The sequence below is a fragment of the Triturus cristatus genome, chromosome 2_1 (genome assembly GCF_964204655.1).
Source record: "Triturus cristatus chromosome 2_1, aTriCri1.1, whole genome shotgun sequence".
NCBI classification, from domain to species: Eukaryota; Metazoa; Chordata; class Amphibia; order Caudata; family Salamandridae; genus Triturus; species Triturus cristatus.
The window spans coordinates 863,024,159-863,042,913 of NC_140581.1; the positions used below are offsets into that span (position 1 = coordinate 863,024,159).

General features: G+C 45.5%; 1 protein-coding gene across 1 annotated transcript in view; it reads left to right on the forward strand.

Moving 5' to 3' along the window:
• The window catches only part of PGM5 (phosphoglucomutase 5), a 680,115-nt gene that overhangs the window by 461,012 nt on the left and 200,348 nt on the right, over positions 1-18,755 (forward strand). Inside the window, exon 9 of the mRNA XM_085632981.1 lies at positions 4,949-5,132. Coding sequence (XP_085489107.1) covers positions 4,949-5,132 — 184 coding nt within the window. The remainder of the gene's footprint in view (positions 1-4,948; positions 5,133-18,755) is intronic.

Genomic DNA, 18,755 nt, shown 5'->3' on the forward strand with positions numbered 1-18,755 from the left:
CTAACTAATGACTTTAAATTGAAATAATGCATTGGCTATTTTTTTACTGCATTTTTATGACACACCCTCGACCCCATCTTCACAGAAGGGACAAGCATCTAGTTCAGCCATACCTCACAGCCCCCCTGGACGGACCACCACTGCGTACACTTCACCTTCAACACTTCCACCGGACTCAAACCCCCCAATGCCCTCCTCATAGGAACTGGAGCAAGATCACAGAGGAGCACTTCAACACCACCCTCCTCCTAGACCCACCCTGCGCAATGACCAACGCCAACTCCGCAGCCAAGGAATTTCACCGCTGGATCGCCAGCTGTGCCGACAAGCTCCCCTCTGCCACCCCGGCAAACAACGACCCCTGAAAGCCGCCTGCTTCACCACCGAACTCCAAATAGCCAGGCGCTCCTGCAGACAACTCGAGAAAACCTTGCGAAACCGGAAAACCACGGAAGACCTGAACAGCTACCAGGACACCCTGAAGGAATACCACCAGCGCCTGAGAGACACCAAGCAGACTTTCATCAAGAACAAGATCCACACCAACGCGACAAACACTAAAGAACTCTTCAACGTCATACAGCAACTCACCAAACCACCCAGCGAAGCCATGGACATCACACCATCCCAGGAACTCTGCAACCAGCTCAGCTCCTACTTCCATCTGAAGATTAAGGCCCTCTACGACAACTTCAGCGAACAGCCCGCGGACACCCCCCTCGCCACCACCACCAACACAGAGCTGATCATCGCAACCTGGAATCCGGCCAACGTCGAACACACCACTGTGACCATGAAGAACAACCACTCAGGAGCCCCCACGGACCCCTGCCCACTCCACATCTACCACAGGGCCACCGCCGCCATCGCACCCGAACTAGGACGCACCATCAGTGCCTCTTTTGAATCCCGCATCTTCCCAGGTGACTGGAAGCGTGCAGAGGTCAAACCCCTCCTCAAGAAGCCCAAGGCCGACCCAACAGACCTAAAATACTACCGGCCCATCTCTCTCCTTCCCTTCGCTGCCAAAGTCACAAAGAGACTCGTAAATACCCAGCTGACAGCCTTCATTGAAGAGAACTCCATCCTAGACGCCTCCCAGTCCAGATTCCGCAGCAACCACAGCACCGAGACGCCCATTCTCGCTGCCACCGACGACATCCGCATGCTACTAGACCAGGGACACACCACAGCCCTCATCTTACTAGACCTCTCCGCAGCCTTCAACACCGTCTAACATCGCACTCTCGCAGCCAGACTCCACGACACTGAGATACGAGGAACTGCCCTCTCCTGGATCCAATCCTTTCTCTTTGGCAGAACCCAGAGGATCAGACTCCCTCCATTCGTCTCCAAACCCACACAGATCAACCTCAAGGATCACTGCTCAGTCCCACGCTCTTCAACATTTACATGGCCCCCCTCGCTGCCATCGTCAGCATAGTATCATATGCCGACGACACCCAGCTCATCCTCTCCCTCAAAAAGAACCCCGAAGACACCAGACACTGCTTCCCGGAAGGAATGAGGGACTTAGCTGCCTGGATGAAAAGCAGCTGCCTGAAGCTCAACTCGGAGAAGACCGAGGTCCTCATTCTCGGACCCTCCACCTCCACCTGGGACAACACCTGGTGGCCCTCCACCCTCTGGAGCCCACCCACCCCGACAGACCATGCACGGAACCTGGGCATTATCCTTGACTCTTCCCTTACCATGACACACCAGATCAACTCCATCGCCTCCACCAGCTTCAACTGCCTTCGAATCCTCTGCAAGACCTTCAAATGGATACCCCCAGAATGCAGAAAAACCATCACCCACGCTCTCATAACCAGCAGACTGGACTACGGCAACGCCCTCTGCGCCGGAATCAACAAGACCCTTCTCCACAAGCTCCAAACCATCCAGAGCGCCGCAGCCAGACTCGTCCTCGGAACACCACAGCACGAACACATGACCCAACACCTACATGACCTCCAGTGGCTCCCCGTCGGGAAGAGAGTTAACTTCAAACTGCTCACCCACGCCTACAAATCACTCCACAACATCGGACCCAAATACCTCAACGAGAGAGTATACTTCCACGTACCCAAGAGGAACCTTCGTTCTGCAGACCTCACCCTCGCAGAAACCCCCCGGATCTGCAGAACCAAATCAGGCGGAAGAGCTTTTTTCTACGTCGCAGCCAAAGCCTGGAATGAGCAACCTGTCAACATCAGACGCTCCCCCAACCATCACACCTTCAGTAAGAACCTTAAGACCTGGCTCTTCGACTGAACCAGAGCTGCACCCGGCCCCCCCAGCGCCTTGAGACCCTCACGGGTGAGTTGCGCGCTTTATAAATCTCCTGATTGATTGATTGTTAATGCTTTTGTTTGTTACTGTTGTACATGGGATCGGTGGAAGAAAACCTGGTCAGAAATATTGTGTCTTTAATGGCATTTAGCAATCTGGAAACCTTTGGGTGTGAAGAGGATGATGTTCCATTATTCGGTGATTAAGCTGAACATACTATACTGTACAGTTTCACACCTTGTAATGCACACTGTGAATTTCAAAATAGAAGAACAGCAGAACGTAATGTACTAATCTCGAAGAAATAAATTGCTTTTAGGAAGGTGGAACTTCTCAGTAGAAGTTGGGCATGAATTTTCTTGTCAGTTAAGGCATTTAAGGTGGTTGCAGCATACAGAAAGTAACCCTTTTTGGGTGAATCCATTCTATGAGTGAAAATAAGATCTTTACTCTAAAAAAGGAAAGAAAATCAAAATGTACTCAAGTACAATTTTTACACTTCAATTTCAGAGTGAATGAAGCTGGATGAGTGCTATCCTCCACTATTTCCCACAGAGGCACAGTTCATATTAATTTTTCTTGAAATATAATTCCTCGCCCACGGCGAAAGAAAAAATGATTGATTGCGGGGAGAGCTTGCCAATGCTGCTTAAGGGAGAACTCATGTTTTTGGGAGTGTAAAGAGTTTGAGCTCAGGGATATTTGGCATGGTTTATGGTTGCTCTGAATTGGTGAAGAGCTTGTTCTTATTTTGGACAATTTGGAGGGAGAAAGAAGTCTGAGGACCTTGACCCTTGCTCAGAAGCTGACCCTTAAGCATACAGCAAGTTGGAAAAGCTTCAGATTTTAATTGAATTGTGTAAATACAGAAGATGCTAGCCAGTAGGCAGACAAGTGGATTTTCAGGTTGTCTATGACTCATGAATGGGAGTCTCCCGTGGGATAAAGAAACAAGCATTTGCAATGCAATAGGTCTTGCATTGACACGAGTTTGAGCTATTGGCATTGTAAATGACAATGCCTTTTATTTATGTTTTGTTTTTAAAATATAAATAACAGGCATTGTCATTTACAATGCCAGTAGGCTAAGCTCTCGTAAATGGGAGACCTATTGCATTGCAGATGCTTGTTTAAAAGTGTGTGTGTGTGAAGGGGGGGGGCAAACAGAAGGTAGCAGAAGGAACACAGACGGGGAAGGTGTTGGAGAAGCAAAACTGAGGGTGCAGATGTGGGGAATCAAAAATGGTGGCAGGGTGGGCAAAGGAGCATGGAGGGCATAAATAGACAGAGCAATGTGGCGGGCAGGAAAGAAAAAAGTCTGAAGTGTTGTCTTCTGAAGCAGCATCTGCTTTTCTTAGGACACAAGGCAGTATTAATTTTTTTAGTTAGCCAGCCTCCATATTTTCTTTTTCCCGCCACCCCAAGAGCTAACGTGCGGGGGAGAGGAGCGAAGAGAGGGAAGATGAAACAACGCCTTGGCTTCTGAAGGGGGCGGGCGGAGAGCGAACAGGAGTAGCCTGCTGGTAACTCCCAGGCGGTGACTTAGATTTAATTAAATTTTATTAACTATGCTCGAAGCTCACCCTCCATGAAGTGTGTGCTGCAGAGATGTAAAAGTGAAAGTGTGGTGCTCATGGATGCCATGCTGTGCCACGAAAACACTGCACTGTGAAAGGTGGGAGGGGGGATGAAAAATTACCTTAGGCCATGTTGACAGTTCGGAAGCGGTGATGTGCACAGTGCCCCTCGCCTTACATGCCGCCTGCTCTAAACGCCCCACGGCTGAGCGGTTATGCTTCAAAATTGCTGCCCCCACTCTGGGCTGGGCTGTGCTGCATTTCCGTCGCAATGCACATAAAAGTGCATTGCTGAGTGGACGGCAGAGATGTATGCATGTATTTACTATTCGGTGCCACCCTCACTATAGGCTCACGTGCAGCTTGGTCTACCATCCACAGTGCTCACAACAAGTGCGACCATTGTGGGATAGGGAACGATCTACAGGCGATGAGACAGAGTTAACTAAATTTTGGTAGCTGCGCTTCACGTCCAACATCCATGAAGCGTGTGCTGCAGAGATGTAGCACTGGCAAATGAATCGGCCGGGAACCCTTCAGCCTGCAGCAAGTAAAGAAAGCATGTATGAGCAGAGGTGGTCACAACTGCGCACGAGAGACCCTGCTGTAGTAGGAGAGGCTCATTAAAGAATATAGTGCTTACAGACAAAAGAAGACGTGCTGTGTAACAACTGAAGTAAAAGGGCCAGTCCCCGTGGAAGGTTACAAATGAAGACAAGGCTGTACTATGGAGGGTCTAACTAGTCTATAAATGAATCAGAAGCCAACATTTACGAAGGACAATGACACAAGCCAATGACAAATATGAGGGGAGAGTGGGCTGGGCTTCAAAACCATACTCCAGCATGCCTCGCTGCAGCGCATGCGCTGCTCAGGCTCGACTTAAAAAATGAGCTATGTCTTTCATTGGTACATTAATGAGCAGCCATGTTGATGGGCAGCCAAGCTTGATGATCCTTATCTGCTCTTATTTTGCATGTAATTACATATATGAGGAAAGCAAACAATAGATATCAATTTTGGCAGCTGGCAAGAAACCTACAATTACATTTTGTGTTAAAATCTTTTCACATCAGATTTGATTATGAGGCTTTGGAACCCAGAAGTGCCTTTTTCATCATGAGAGACGTGGAGGCCTTGATCACAGAGAAGTCATTCCGAAGTCAGCAGTTTGCTGTTGGTAACAATGTCTACACCGTGGAGAAGGCTGACAGCTTTGAATATGTTGATCCTGTTGATGGAACCGTGTCCAAAAAGCAGGTACGGGCATCACTGATTCAGTCATTGTAAATATGTCAAGTAGAGGAGAAAGGCACTTGGATTGTACTATAATAACCATGTCATCACTGTTTTATGGTAAGCTTTCATTATTCAAGAATTTGTAGAATACTGAATAGTGCACATTTCTGGACAGTGTCAAGTGGTGACAGTAATATCCTTAATTTAACTATAATTCATCTGCGTAACTGAAACTTCAACAACATCACTCTGGTCACTCTGCTATCTCTCAGTCTGCTCTTTCTCAATTTCCTCATCTATCTGGTAGTGTTGGAAATATGTATCACTCACCAGGGATTCCAGTCACTGACCTGCCTGATCTTCCTGCTTTCTTTTCCTTTACATTTTACTTCCTTTCCTTGTTAGAGTTTTGTTTACTTGCTCTGAAGGTTATATATCTCTTTCTTTAACATCTCTCATCATTTGAGGTGACATAATTGTGCACTAAACCTTTTGCTTCCTTGTACACTATTATCGCGTACTATGGGGCATATTATCAAGGACGGCGTTAAAATTATCGCCGCTTTAGCGGCAGAAAACTGCTGCTAATGCGGCAATAATGGGCTTGATAATATGCCGCAGAGAATTCCAATAGAAGCCCATGTTAACACCAGAACACGGACTTCTATTGGAATTCTCAAGGGCATATTATCAAGACAATTATCGCCGCTTTAGCAGCAGTTTTCTGCCGATAAACCGGCGATCATTTTTAACACCGTCCTTGATAATATGCCCCACCGTTTTTCCCTTATGACCTCTGACACATGGTCTAGATCCCAACCTTTAGAATATATTTCATTGTTTTGCATAATTCCATATCATATGTTATAATGCTATGCATATGTCTTATGCTGTGATTTTACAATAGTGCGCCTTGGTTTCGTGCATGCACTATATAAGTATGGATTTGTTGTGAACTAATATTATAGTGCTGCTTTCCTTACATAAGGTGTATAAAACAAATACAAGAAATCAGTAAGTCCTATTATTGAATACTACAACAAATGATCATGCTGTTGTTCTCACATTTATGATGAGGCTGACAACGCCTTCTAGTGCAAGCTGACCTTTCTGTGAGAATCGATACAAACCCAGCACAATACTCTGACTACAGCGAGAGAGGATTGATTTTTCCAGTGAGTCCCATCTCCATGGCCATATGGCTTCTTATCCAGGTACTTCTCAGCACAATGGCTGGGCTCTGCGAGCCTAATCCTTACTCAGCCTTTGAGCAGGTATGCCACTTTAATTCTCAATATGGCAGATAATGTAGGGCATATTTACGAATAAATATACTGCTTGGTTTTTTTATATTTTGTGTATTTTTCTTTATGTTTCATATTGTACTTATATCAGTGATTCTTGCAACTGTTTTGTTACATGTATTCTGTACAAAGCTGTCATATAATAAAGTCCAGTCCCTGTGATACCCTGGTGTGGGCTAAGGGTGGGTGACCAGAAACCTGCAGAGTTTCCAGCAGGACAGATTGTCCATCTGAATATTTGCCCTTACTCTGGCATAGACTAAGCATAGGGTCATGGGGTACCTTATTTGCTCCCCACAGCTCATATGCATAACTACATGGTCTGGGGGCCAAGACGAGTTCTAGTAGGTCTGATTAAAATAATTGACATGCAACAGTATTACATCTTTGTTTCTCCTTGCCAATCCTAACCTTGATCTCTATTCTAATCATACCACCTCTCCTTCTGAACTCACATAAGCACATTCATATAACTACCCCATGCCTCATGTCTCTTGCTCTTGTCTTGACATAGTCATCTTCTCCAGTTACACTGGTGGTCCTGTCCCATTTGGTGCTTTAGCTGTATTCCTTCGTTTCTTTTTCTTCTTCTCTGACCCCTCTCCTTTGTCCCCTACTCAACCACCTCTACTGTCACTCAAAATAATCTCAATTCAGTCAACATTCAAATCTTGATTTCATTCCCATTTAATGATGTCCCCACCTATGATATCTATTTTCGTTCCTAAGAGGTGTTTTCCATTCATGACTCTTATCATTCACAAACCAACTTAGTCATACATTACTCCTACTTTTAAACTACTCCCAAAATGGTTATCAAGAAAGTTAACAGATGGAAAGTCTATCAGCCCACTGTGATCTTGCTGTACTCTAAAGCATCGATCCCTCTTTACCCCCTCTACTATAGACCAAAATCTCATCACTTCCATCTCTACTTATCCACACTGACTTCTTACACTATTCAACCAGCTTCTCACCCTCTGTGCTACTGATCCATCTTCTCTCATCCCACTTTCAGCATCCCACAGTGTTACCTATTCTAACTTAAAAAATTGTCAAACGTCCATCGATGTTTTTCCAATCGCAACCCACTTCTTCGCCCAGACTACTTTATTTCTCGTCTTAGTCTGTATCTAATTCCATCACTGCTCCAACTGACTATGCTTCTTCTATCCTTTATCAAGCCTGTAGGGGACCTTGCTTAGGCACCTACAGGCTTACCATTTTCCTGTGTAAGAGAAAACACAATACTCAGAGTAATGTGTAAAAGTCTAATCAGGATTTGATGCTAAAATTGCCAGCAAGCATTAAAAATAAGAAAGGCAATTTCCGTATCAACAGGCTAGAGCTACGCCTTTGATCCATTGGAGCCTTTAATGCTAAAATCCATACATTTTGGTGCTACATTCTTACACTTTTTCTCAATGCATGTGAACAGAAGTGAGCACACGTGATAGAAATGAAACTTAGTGACAGGCACTGATGAGCAGATGCCAGTATCTCCTCATGGGAAGAATGCGACACAACTTTGGCAAACAGTTACAACTAAAAAGAGCTGACTCTACTATTTTTGAAACTCCTTGCTATGTTGTGCCAACTAAAGAACAAGACTAAGCTTTGCTAGAATGGTTCAGCAGAAATATGCAGCATAAAATAAGGAATAACAAAACGAGCATTAAATTGAAATGCATGTAAATGTTCAATTAGTCTAAGGCTTATGTGGTCTTGAAACAGGTAAAAAAAAAATAGAAATCACAAATATTTAATAAAATGTACCGTTCACATTAAGGCACAAAAGGTCATTTGCATTTTCATAGTAAACATATGAGATTAAGGGATATATGCAGGTGAATCAACTTTCACCTGATGCCTCCAAAAACTGTACTGGTCTAACTAAAGAAAAACAACCTTAGCTCATTTCCGTCTGCTATTTCCCACGCAGGGTGGCCCTATGTCCAGAAAATAGGCAGGACCATCATTACAGCAATCTTTGTTAACATGTCCGTTAGAAATGGAAGAATATGGGATTGTGCTATTATTGTATTCTTTACTTCTTACCTCACTTAGGGGTTGTTTCCTCTGTCATCTAGTGGTCTAGTAGTATTATTAATATTATGTGATGCATTAAAGAAGCCGCTGATCTGTTCGCATGCACTTGTGCAAATAGAAAGCACATTTCTGGGGAGTCGGTCAAGTAGTGTAGGCGTTCTCTTCACCTTCAGCTAGAATTAATTTGCTTTATAGAAAACTTCAACAGCAGCACTCCAGTTGCTGTATCTATCTCAGAGTCTACTCTTTCTCATTCTCTTCATCTTGCTGGTATCAGTTCTACCATTTAATTATGTATTATTCTCAATGGAATTGAGCCACATCCCATCCTCATCTTCCCACTTTCTCTTCTTTTAAATTCCACTGCCTCTCCCTGTCCAAGTTTATTTTGCTTAGTTATATAATTACACTACTAGACCTCTTACTGGAGTGACCTGTTGCTCTACTAGATCCTTTCTTCCATGTTAGGGCAACTTTATTCCTTGTTGCCTATCTTTCTAGTCTGCAGCTCTACCTCTCCATTTCCTCTCCTTCCCTACTCACACCAGCTAACTCACATGAATGTGCGATTCCTCTTCTCTCTTGGGCAGGTGTTGCTTAGTTCCTACCTATCCAATGGACCTGCACATTTGTTGGACAACATAAACTTTGGGTGAGGTTCCTAGACTGACTCAGGGCACCCCCGGATATGTTGGCCCAGAGACCAGCTAGCTCACTGCCACCATAACCAGACCAGTGAGCGAATAGTTTCTGGCAACCACTGAACATGAGAACTCTGACCCCTCAGGGATTGTGGAAAGAGATCAGAACCTTTCGCTCAGTCACTCATGCTTTCTTGTGCTCAGAGAAATATTCAGACTACACAGTGGGACATTTTCAATAGTTTTATTGAACCAACGTTATTCTGTTATGGAATATATGTTCTGCAATAATCAGTAGACAGAAGTAGATGAAAGTGATTACAAGCACCAAAAGCGTAAATAGTAGATACAGTTCTACCATGGTTCTAAAACAGTGTATATGCAGGCATAGAAACAATGCAGTAATCAGGTGTACTCCTACTATGCAAACCCTACTCTGAGTGTACCTAGAGTGTTGGTAGGTGTGAAGCCATGAATCCCCCCAGGGGACAATCCAACCCCATTACCTGCCGGGAGAGAATATAAGACCCCATCTTGGTCACGAACTGGGCACCAACTGGGCACCCCTCATGGAGATGTCAGACCGCTGCGGGGTGAAGTCTCAGCATGCAAGGGCCCTCGGTGTCAGCTGCAGTGCCTCCTCTGTTAATGTATCGGGATGCTCATTATTTATAATAGAAAGCAGCCTTGCAATGTACGCGTACATTAGCGATGTTATAGATATGTAGATAGCCCTGTTTCCCCGTGGATGAAGATAGGATGACATCTGTACATAGTGCGTAAATAGGCCTAGTACATGATGTTCCAGGCATTGTAATAATGTTGTGCGAAGCTAGATGTGTAACCAAAGTAGTTTCAGAGAAACTAATCCAACATTGTCATGCATGCAGATGTGTGTAAAAGTTCACAGCCGAAATTTTATTGTGAGGACAATGTAAGAAATAAGCTGCTTCGCTACATGGGTCTTACCCAGGAATATAACACAGGTATTATTTTGGCATAGTATCATTCCCTGTGTGGCCATCCTTTCTGTTGTCTCATCCCCCCTCCCCCCCAAGTCTGTTTTCAACTCCTTCAATCAACTCCTCTTTTACCTTCGGTGTGCTGCGCCCTTTACCTTTCTGTCTTGCACCAATATCTACACACCAAAAGTTCTGCTGCTTGATCCCACTTTTGGACTATCAAACCAACTGCATGACCAATTTGAGAGAAACAAGGATCTGAAATTAATTCAATGAAATATTTACATGCAACCCCTATTTTCAACAATTGCACAAAGTTACAGAAATACCCCAGGGTTACAAAAGATGGAAACTACCTAACCCAAATGAGAAGACAATCCCATGAGTGGCAGCATGGTATACCGAATTGCAGTCAATAAGCACAGTTCTTGGTTTTTATAAAATCTATGATGCAATAAGCGGCACTGTGAAGATATAGGACCTCTTTAGGGCCCAAGAACTGAAGAAGCATATGACTCTTTGATATGGGAACAGGGCCTTTTTCCAACAGACTGGAGTTCAGCATCTGACCGACTATCCATGTTAGAGGATGGACCTCTGCACTAGTGCAGCTGCAGAATAATGTGCAAGAATTCTTTTACATGTGGGACAGTTTCAAGGATGTAGATTCTAGGACAGAAAAGAAAGGAATTTAGACATTTGACTGTGTGCCAAAAGGCTCATCTTCCCACCCTTGGCTGACCGATGCGGGTCCTTGAGGACATGAACTCTTGTAGTCTACACAGAAGAAGTTAATCAGAGCAGGCTTGTCTGCATTAAGATATCTACTTGGACTCAATGTAGTATTTGTTAAATGCAGATATAATGTTTAAAGTGACACCAGATTGTTAATGCTTGGAATCACTAATTGCCTCATGCATAAAACCTGAGCACACGGTCCCATGCTCCATGATGACTCCCTTTACATCTGTTCTAAAAACATGCTGTTGTTCTCTATTTTCCACAGTATATCTTCATTTAAGCATCTTAGACATCCTCCTAACCCATTTACCCATCCCTCGTTTTCCACTGAATGTGTGTTACTCGAATACCAATGTCAGAGTCGTGCTTGACATAAATAGTGTGCTCTAATTAAAATTTACAAAAATATCCCTTTATCGGAGTTATTAATAAACAATCTACACCCAGTAGGACCATATTTTTGTATGAGATTTTAAAGACATGTTAATTCTGGCAGACGATATTTCTGTAAACAATATTCTGACATACAACCAAATGCTTTACTGCAATCCAGTTAGGTTCATGCTATATAATTGTCACGGACATAGAAAAAATACATGCACCTAAATGAAGCACTGCCTATGCCAAAGCTGCCTTCAAATTAAATCAGATTTTACTTGTTAGAATCATTATTATAGTCACGTGGCTACATGCACGAACTGTAAATGTTGACCTAATGAAAAAAGAAAAGACCTCCCTGCAGGATAAACTAAGGTGACCGTTATTTGATGCCAGAGTTCTGTGTTTCTTATCACCCATCATCATCAGCATGGAGTAAAATTCACACAAGAATGTCCAACATTCACTGCATAAGGAGCATCCAAAGGGATTTCTATGTCTTTTCCTTCTCAGGTATGGTCACTGCATGATTAAACATAGAACATCAACACCCCAGCCATCAGCTCAGTTCCACCTCAAGTACCAGTCCCTGGTATAAAGAACATACAATCACATAAAATCAGATTTGCGGGGTTAGAGTGGTGCAACAATCATGCACATACCCCTCTAGCTGTCAAGATTTTCAGAAAATTTTGTCTTACAACAATTCGGAGGGAAAGGTGGCGCCTGAGATGTTTCGCTCAGCTCATGCTTCTGCCCCAGTCCACAAGGAGGCCGGGCTGAGCCAGAGCGGGCAGCAACCCTTGTTCAGGCTCAAGACTTGCTTGGCTTACCCACCTCTCTGGCCTGTTCAAGCCACCAATACAAAATTCCAGTAAAAGGGGCTACTTGATTGGATTTAACAGCAATAAGGCTACCAGCTGTGTTTTGAAATCTGAAAATGCTTAAACTGTTGATCTCGCAGACAAAAACCTACATTGCCATGATTTCCTTTACGTGAAAAAGGGGGGACAGAATAAAAGAGTTAATGCTCTAAAAGAAGGTGTTACCACAGTCATCACTCCAAGAATTCATGCTTATGGAGCATTCAGGTGTTCAACCATTCTTATGATGGGGCCGGTGGGCTCACAAAGAGCTAGGCCTAAATTAACAAAAAGTTAGGCCAAAATTAACATCTGAATATTTTTTCCAGAGATGATTTGGACCGCAGGATCTCATGCTGGTTGCCATTTACCTTCAGGCTGGTTTCATTGCTCCAAATCTCGAGACTGCAAATACCCCTTTGAATCCTGCCCACATACACAGGATGACTAACTAGTGATGTTACATGTGAAAGTCAAGAAGATGATCTGAGTCAAGAATAGCTGGCCCTTTGTTGACATTTATGGCAGCCCTTCAACATTGTTCTAGCTTGCCCTTTGTCCTCAGCTACCAAATTGGCATCACTGAACTAACAATACACCTGCTGGGCAACCAGGAAGCAGATAAACATCAGAGCACCTACATGCCTTTGGTAGGGATGCAAAGTGCATGAAGTGGCTACTTAGTGTTTTACTTTTTGTATCTATGGGCCTCATCGCGGTTTCATTTCCGACCGCCTAATTACAATTTAGGCGGTCAGAACTGAAACCGGCTGGAATCCAAGTGGACAGCATTTCCGCAGTTGGGATTATGATGCTTGGTTTCTGATAGGCTTTCCATGCTGGGATTTCCAGTTGGGGTCGAGGAGGGCACCTATTGTGCCCCCTGTTAATACCTGCACCCTGTGCCAGGCACTTTGATTTGCATGCCATGCGGTGCAGGGATTAACACAATCTCCCATTTCTCTATGGGAGCTTGTGCTAGGGCCGTTTTACGGCCGCAGCGCAAGCTCCCATAGAAGAATGGTAGCATGCGACCGCACCATGTATGGTTGCATTGTAATTGCGGTGTCGGACCGGAAGCCGGTCGGTCCCCAGACCGCGACGGTGTCGGTTGGAGGCAACTCCGACCTACATCGTTATCGAGCCCAAAGTGTTTCAGGACTTGTACGAAGTATGGAAAGCATTGCTTATAGACCAATAGAATACAATACAATATTTTATGCAGCATCACCGTCTCCCCGAGATGCATAGCTGTTAACAGTTAATAAGTAGTTGTAACTCCATTTGAATTTTAACAAATCATTTCTACTGGACACAACTGTTGATTAATGGATTTTTTGCTGTCTAATTAACTCTAATGGCAAACAGGCTTCTAATATTTTTTGTTTTGGTTGTTTATTTTCTTTAATGAGTACATTTTCACATTTACCCCTGTATTTCCCCTTTTATTTTCCTGTGAACATGTACAGCTCATCGTCCAAACCCTTACACCATAACTGGAGCTACTAGAAATGTACTTGCCATCCTTAACAACTTAGGCAGTAGGCACTGGCGTAACGAAAGTTGAGGGGGCCCCTGTAAAGTACATGGAGGGGCCCACTCTGGAATGAATTCGGAGCTCTCAGGCCCGACTACTGTGCTGAGGGAGCCCCCTGAAGCTCTGCGCCCACCCCCACACCACGGGGGTTGCAGGGGCCTGTGTTACGCCCCTGGCAGTAGGCTAACAACCTCCCTGCTCTGGCTCAGCTAAGAATCAGTCATGGCCACCAAAAAGCTCTTCTGTTTGGCAATGATGAGGCCCTCAAGTAGAAGATGTAATTGAGCTCCCATCACAGAAGAGCAGGCCTGCGCGCTTGGTGTTCATTCTGTGGCCTGGCCCTGAGCTCAACACCGATTGTTAGACATGACCCTTGATGTCCTAACCCTTAATATGGGGATTTACCGTGCCTCGCTAGATGAAGCCTTATTTTCTTACTTTGCGGACCAATTAACTGAGTCGGCAAAATTGTGACGTACTACTGACCCTGAAGAAGTTCCTTCACAATGAAACCTCTTGACTTCTTGGCTGCTTTTAAGAGATGAAATAATAAATAAATATGTTTTGTTTAAATGTTTGAGTAACACTGGGCCTGTATCTTTAGCAACACAGTGCCTACCAGTTCAGAACAATAGTGCTGATGCCTGCGAACACTATGCTTGAGTGAGGAAGGGTGAATCTGGAGACTATGTGCAGTCTGAGAGTAATAAGAAAGTTGGAAATGGGTTGACATGATGGCCCCAGATTGAGGTAGCAATAGTATTGGCAAAACCTTTGGTAAAGCTGCAGGTCACATATGGTCTATCAGCAAAGGCAGCATTAGATAGCTAGAATGCTGCCAAGTTTTGAAGCTGTGCAAATAGAGATCTCAATTAGTTTAGTATATCACCCTGCTCTGGTGCCCTTCGTATCAACGACCACACAGTCATTACCTGTGATCTGATCTATGTCACATCAATTGATTTTTTTTAATTGTTTGCAAATACATCAAGATCATGAAGGACCAGCTATATGTAGCCTTCCTCGACCTGAGAGCCTCTTTTGTTCTGGTTTCCAGAGAGTTTCTCTGGGACTCACTCAGATCAATGGGGCTCCTCCCTACCTGGTAGAGATTCTAATGAGGCTCCACAAAGACAACTTTGCCCAGGTATGGTAGGGTAAGAATGGAGAGTTAACAGAGAGAAACAAAGTGACAGAAGGGGTGTGGCAGGGTTGCGTCGTTGTTACACCAACGCTTTTTCTTTGTTTATTAATGCCACATTTAACCATCTTCTTGACTGCACCCATGATGCACCCAATCTCGATGGTGTCCCCATACCGGCCTGTTGTTTGCAGATGACACGCTCCTGATTACAAGAAGACCCTTTGATCTCCAGAAGTTGTAAAATAGATCCCATGATTTTTGTTATTCTAGAGGGCTAGAATTTAATGCAAAAAAACCAAAATTCATGATCTTTAGTCCTCACAAAATTCTACTGGAGGAATCTGTTACTATGGGCTAAAATCCTTGAAGAGGTGAAATCATTCGATTGCCTGGGCATTAGAATTAGTAGTTCCCTATTATGGTCTGCCTACATTGAGAAATGTAAGGCAATTATCCTGAACAAAGCAGCTGCAATCAGGAGGATGCATAGGGCCTCTACTCAGAAGGCAGTTACCCCGACAACAGAAATCTATGAGGTCGCTATCCAGTCGTCTGCCTTATACAGGGCTGAGGTTTGGGGGATAACACCGTTGGATTCCCTATCAATCAGGGAAAATCACTTTCTACTCTTCTTTCTGAAAGTCATGCCACCTGTCCCTGTATATTTTGACTTAGCTTTGATTAGGCAAGGTGACCTGGTAGCTTTGACACCTTTGGTCTACAGGGTTAGGATTTGGTCAATTCCAGAATTGAGTTCTTATAGACAAAGCTGCTGTGAGTTCTTTCGTTTAGACAAGAATGTGTCAATTTTCTGGCTGGCACACTTTAAGAAATGGATGTTCAAATTGGGGTCGGAAGATCTGTGGTTTAACCCCTCTGCTATCAATTTATACTCAAAAGCTCACTTCAAGAAATACTTTTGGGGGTTCATAAATACAAACTACCTACAGAATGCTGATAGCAATAGCCTTACTGGTAGGTTCTGTCCATGAAACCCTCTCCGAGGTTTGAACTGTATCTTGACGAGATCACGCCACTGTGGGCCAAAACACATTTTATTAACCCTTTCAGTGCTCATGACGGAATGGTTCCGTTGCCAGGGATTTATGGGGGGCAAATTTGAATTAGAGTGGGGCAGCCCAAAACAGGCATGCCCATGCCCACACCCCCTTCCCCACAAAAATTACAGCCTTCCTGCCCCCCGGGCGGGCAGATGGGGCAGTAGTCCTCAATCTGCCCCCCGGGGGGGGGCAAGCTGCTCACTAGACACCAGGAATTTTTGGGGGCAAATTTTTATTAGGGTGGGGGCATTGGCATGCCCGTTTTTGGCAACCCTCACCCTAATTAAAATTTGCTCAAAAAATCCCTGGCATCTAGTAGGCTTTCTGCCCACCCTGGGGGGCAGATGGGTGCATTAGCCCTCAATCTGCACCCCTCGGGGGGCAAAAAGCCCACTAGTCGCCAGGTATTATTTTTAGGCAAATATGAATTAGGGTGAGGGCTGCCCAAAACAGGCATGCCCAGGCCCCCACCCCCTCCCCTGCAAACATTACAGCCTTCCTGCCCCCCGGGGGGCAGATGGGGGCATTAGCCCCCATTCTGCCCCCCAGGGGGGCAAAAAGGCCAGTAGACGCCAGGGATTTTTTGGGCAAATTTTAGTTAGAGTGGGGGCATTGGCATGCCCCTTTTGGGCAGCCCCCACCCTAATTAAAATTTACCCAAAAAACTCCATGGTGTCTAGTGGACTTTCAGCCCCCCCTGGGGGGCAGATGGGGGCTTTAGCCCCCAATCTGCCCCGCCAGAGGGAGGCAAAAAGCTCTCTAGATGCCAGGGTTTTTTGGGGGCAAATATGGATTAGAGTGGGGCAGCCCAAAACGGGCATGTCCATGCCCCCACCCCTGCAAAAATTGCAGCCTTCCTGCCCACCCTGGACAGCAGATGGGGCAGTAGCCCACAATCTGCCTCCCGGGGGGGCAAAAAGCCAACTAGATGCCAGGGATTTCTTGGGGAACATTTTTATTAGGGGGCAAATTTGAATTAGAGTGGGGCTGCCCAAAACGTGCATGCTCATGCCCCCACCCCCTCCCCACAAACATTACAGCCTTCCTACCCCCCTGGGGGGCAGATGGGGCAATAGCCCCCAATCTGCCCCCCCAGGGGGGCTAAAAGCCTACTAGACACCAGGGATTTTTTGGGGCAAATTTTAATTTGGGTGGGGGCTGCCCAAAACGGGTATGACATTGCCCCCACCCCCACCCACAACAATTACAGCCTTTCTGCCCCACCTGGGAGGAAGATGGGGCAGTAGCCCCCAATCTGCCCCCCCGGGGTGCAAAAAGCTCACTAGACGCCAACGATTACCCTGGCAAAGTGCCTACCTGTCGTTTTTGAGCCCTAGCTCTGCTGGCACCTAGGGAAACCTATCAAACCCACACATTTCTGAAAACTAGACACCCAGGGGATTCCCGGGAGGTATGGCTTGCGTGGATCCACCAACGTTTCCTTACCCAGAATCCCCTGCAAACCTCAATTTAGCTGAAAAAATCACTTTTTTTCACACATTTTTGTGTGGGAAAGTTGTGGCATCACCGGGCTGACACAAATTTTCTACCACCCAGCATTCCCCCTGGTCTCCCAATAAAAATGGTGCCTCACTTGTGTGGGAGGCTCAAGTACCCGCAACAGGCAGGGGCCCAAAACATATTGAGGCAACATCAAAATTGCCTATCACCAAACAACCTGGTTTTGCAAGGGCGGTCGCCTGGGTTTTCGGCCCCGTGCTCGGCGGCCATCTAAAGAAACCTACCAAACCCATGCATTTCTGAAAACTAGACACCTGAGGGATTCCAGGGAGGTATGGCTTGCGTGGATCCCCTAACGTTTCCTTACCCAGGATCCCCTGCAAACCTCAAATTTAGCTGAAAAAATCACTTTTTTCACATGTTTTTGTGTGGGAAAGTTGTGGCATCACTGGGCTGACACAAATTTCCTACCACCCAGCGTTTCCCCTGGTCTCCCCAAAAAAATGGTGCCTCGCTCATGTGGGAGGCCCAAGTACCCGCAACAGGCAGGGGCCCAAAACGTATTGAGGCGAAATCAAAATTGCCTATCACCAAACAATCTGGTTTTGCAAGGGCGGTTGCTTGGGTTTTTGGCCCCGTACTCGGTGGCCAACTAGGGGATCCTACCAAACCCATTCATTTCTGAAAACTAGACACCTGGGGGATTCCAGGGAGGTATGGCTTGCGTGGATCCCCCAACATTTCTTTACCCAGAATCCCCTGCAAACCGCAATTTTAGCTGAAGAAATCACTTTTTTCACACATTTTTATGTGGGAAAGTTGTGGCATCACCGGGCTGACACAAATTTCCTACCACCCAGTGTTCCCCCTGGTCTCCTGATAAAAATGGTGCCTCACTCGTGTGGGAGGCCCAAGTACCCGGGACAGGCAGGGGCCCAAAACGTATTGAGGTGAAATCAAAATTGCCTATCACCAAACAATCTGGTTTTGCAAGGGCGGTTGCCTGGGTTTTTGGCCCCGTACTCGGTGGCCAACTAGGGGATCCTACCAAACCCATTCATTTCTGAAAACTAGACACCCAGGGGATTCCAGGAAGGTAGGGCTTGTGTGGATCCCCCAACGTTTCCTTACCCAGAATCCCCTGCAAACCTCAATTTTAGTTGAAAGAAATCACTTTTTTCCCACATTTTTGTGTGGGAAAGTTGTGGCATCACTGGGCTGACACAAATTTCCTACCACCCAGCGTTCCCCTGGTTCTCCCGATAAAAATGGTGACTCACTCCTGTAGGAGGCCCAAGTACCCGCGGCACGCAGGGCCCCAAAACATATTGAGGCGACATCAAAATTGCCTATCACCAAACATCCTGGTTTTGCAAGGGGGGGTCACCTGGGTTTTTGGCCCCGTGCTCGGCGGCCATCTAGGGAAACCTACCAAACCCACACATTTCTGAAAACTAGACACCTGGGGGATTCCAGGGAGGTATGGCTTGCGTGGATCCCCCA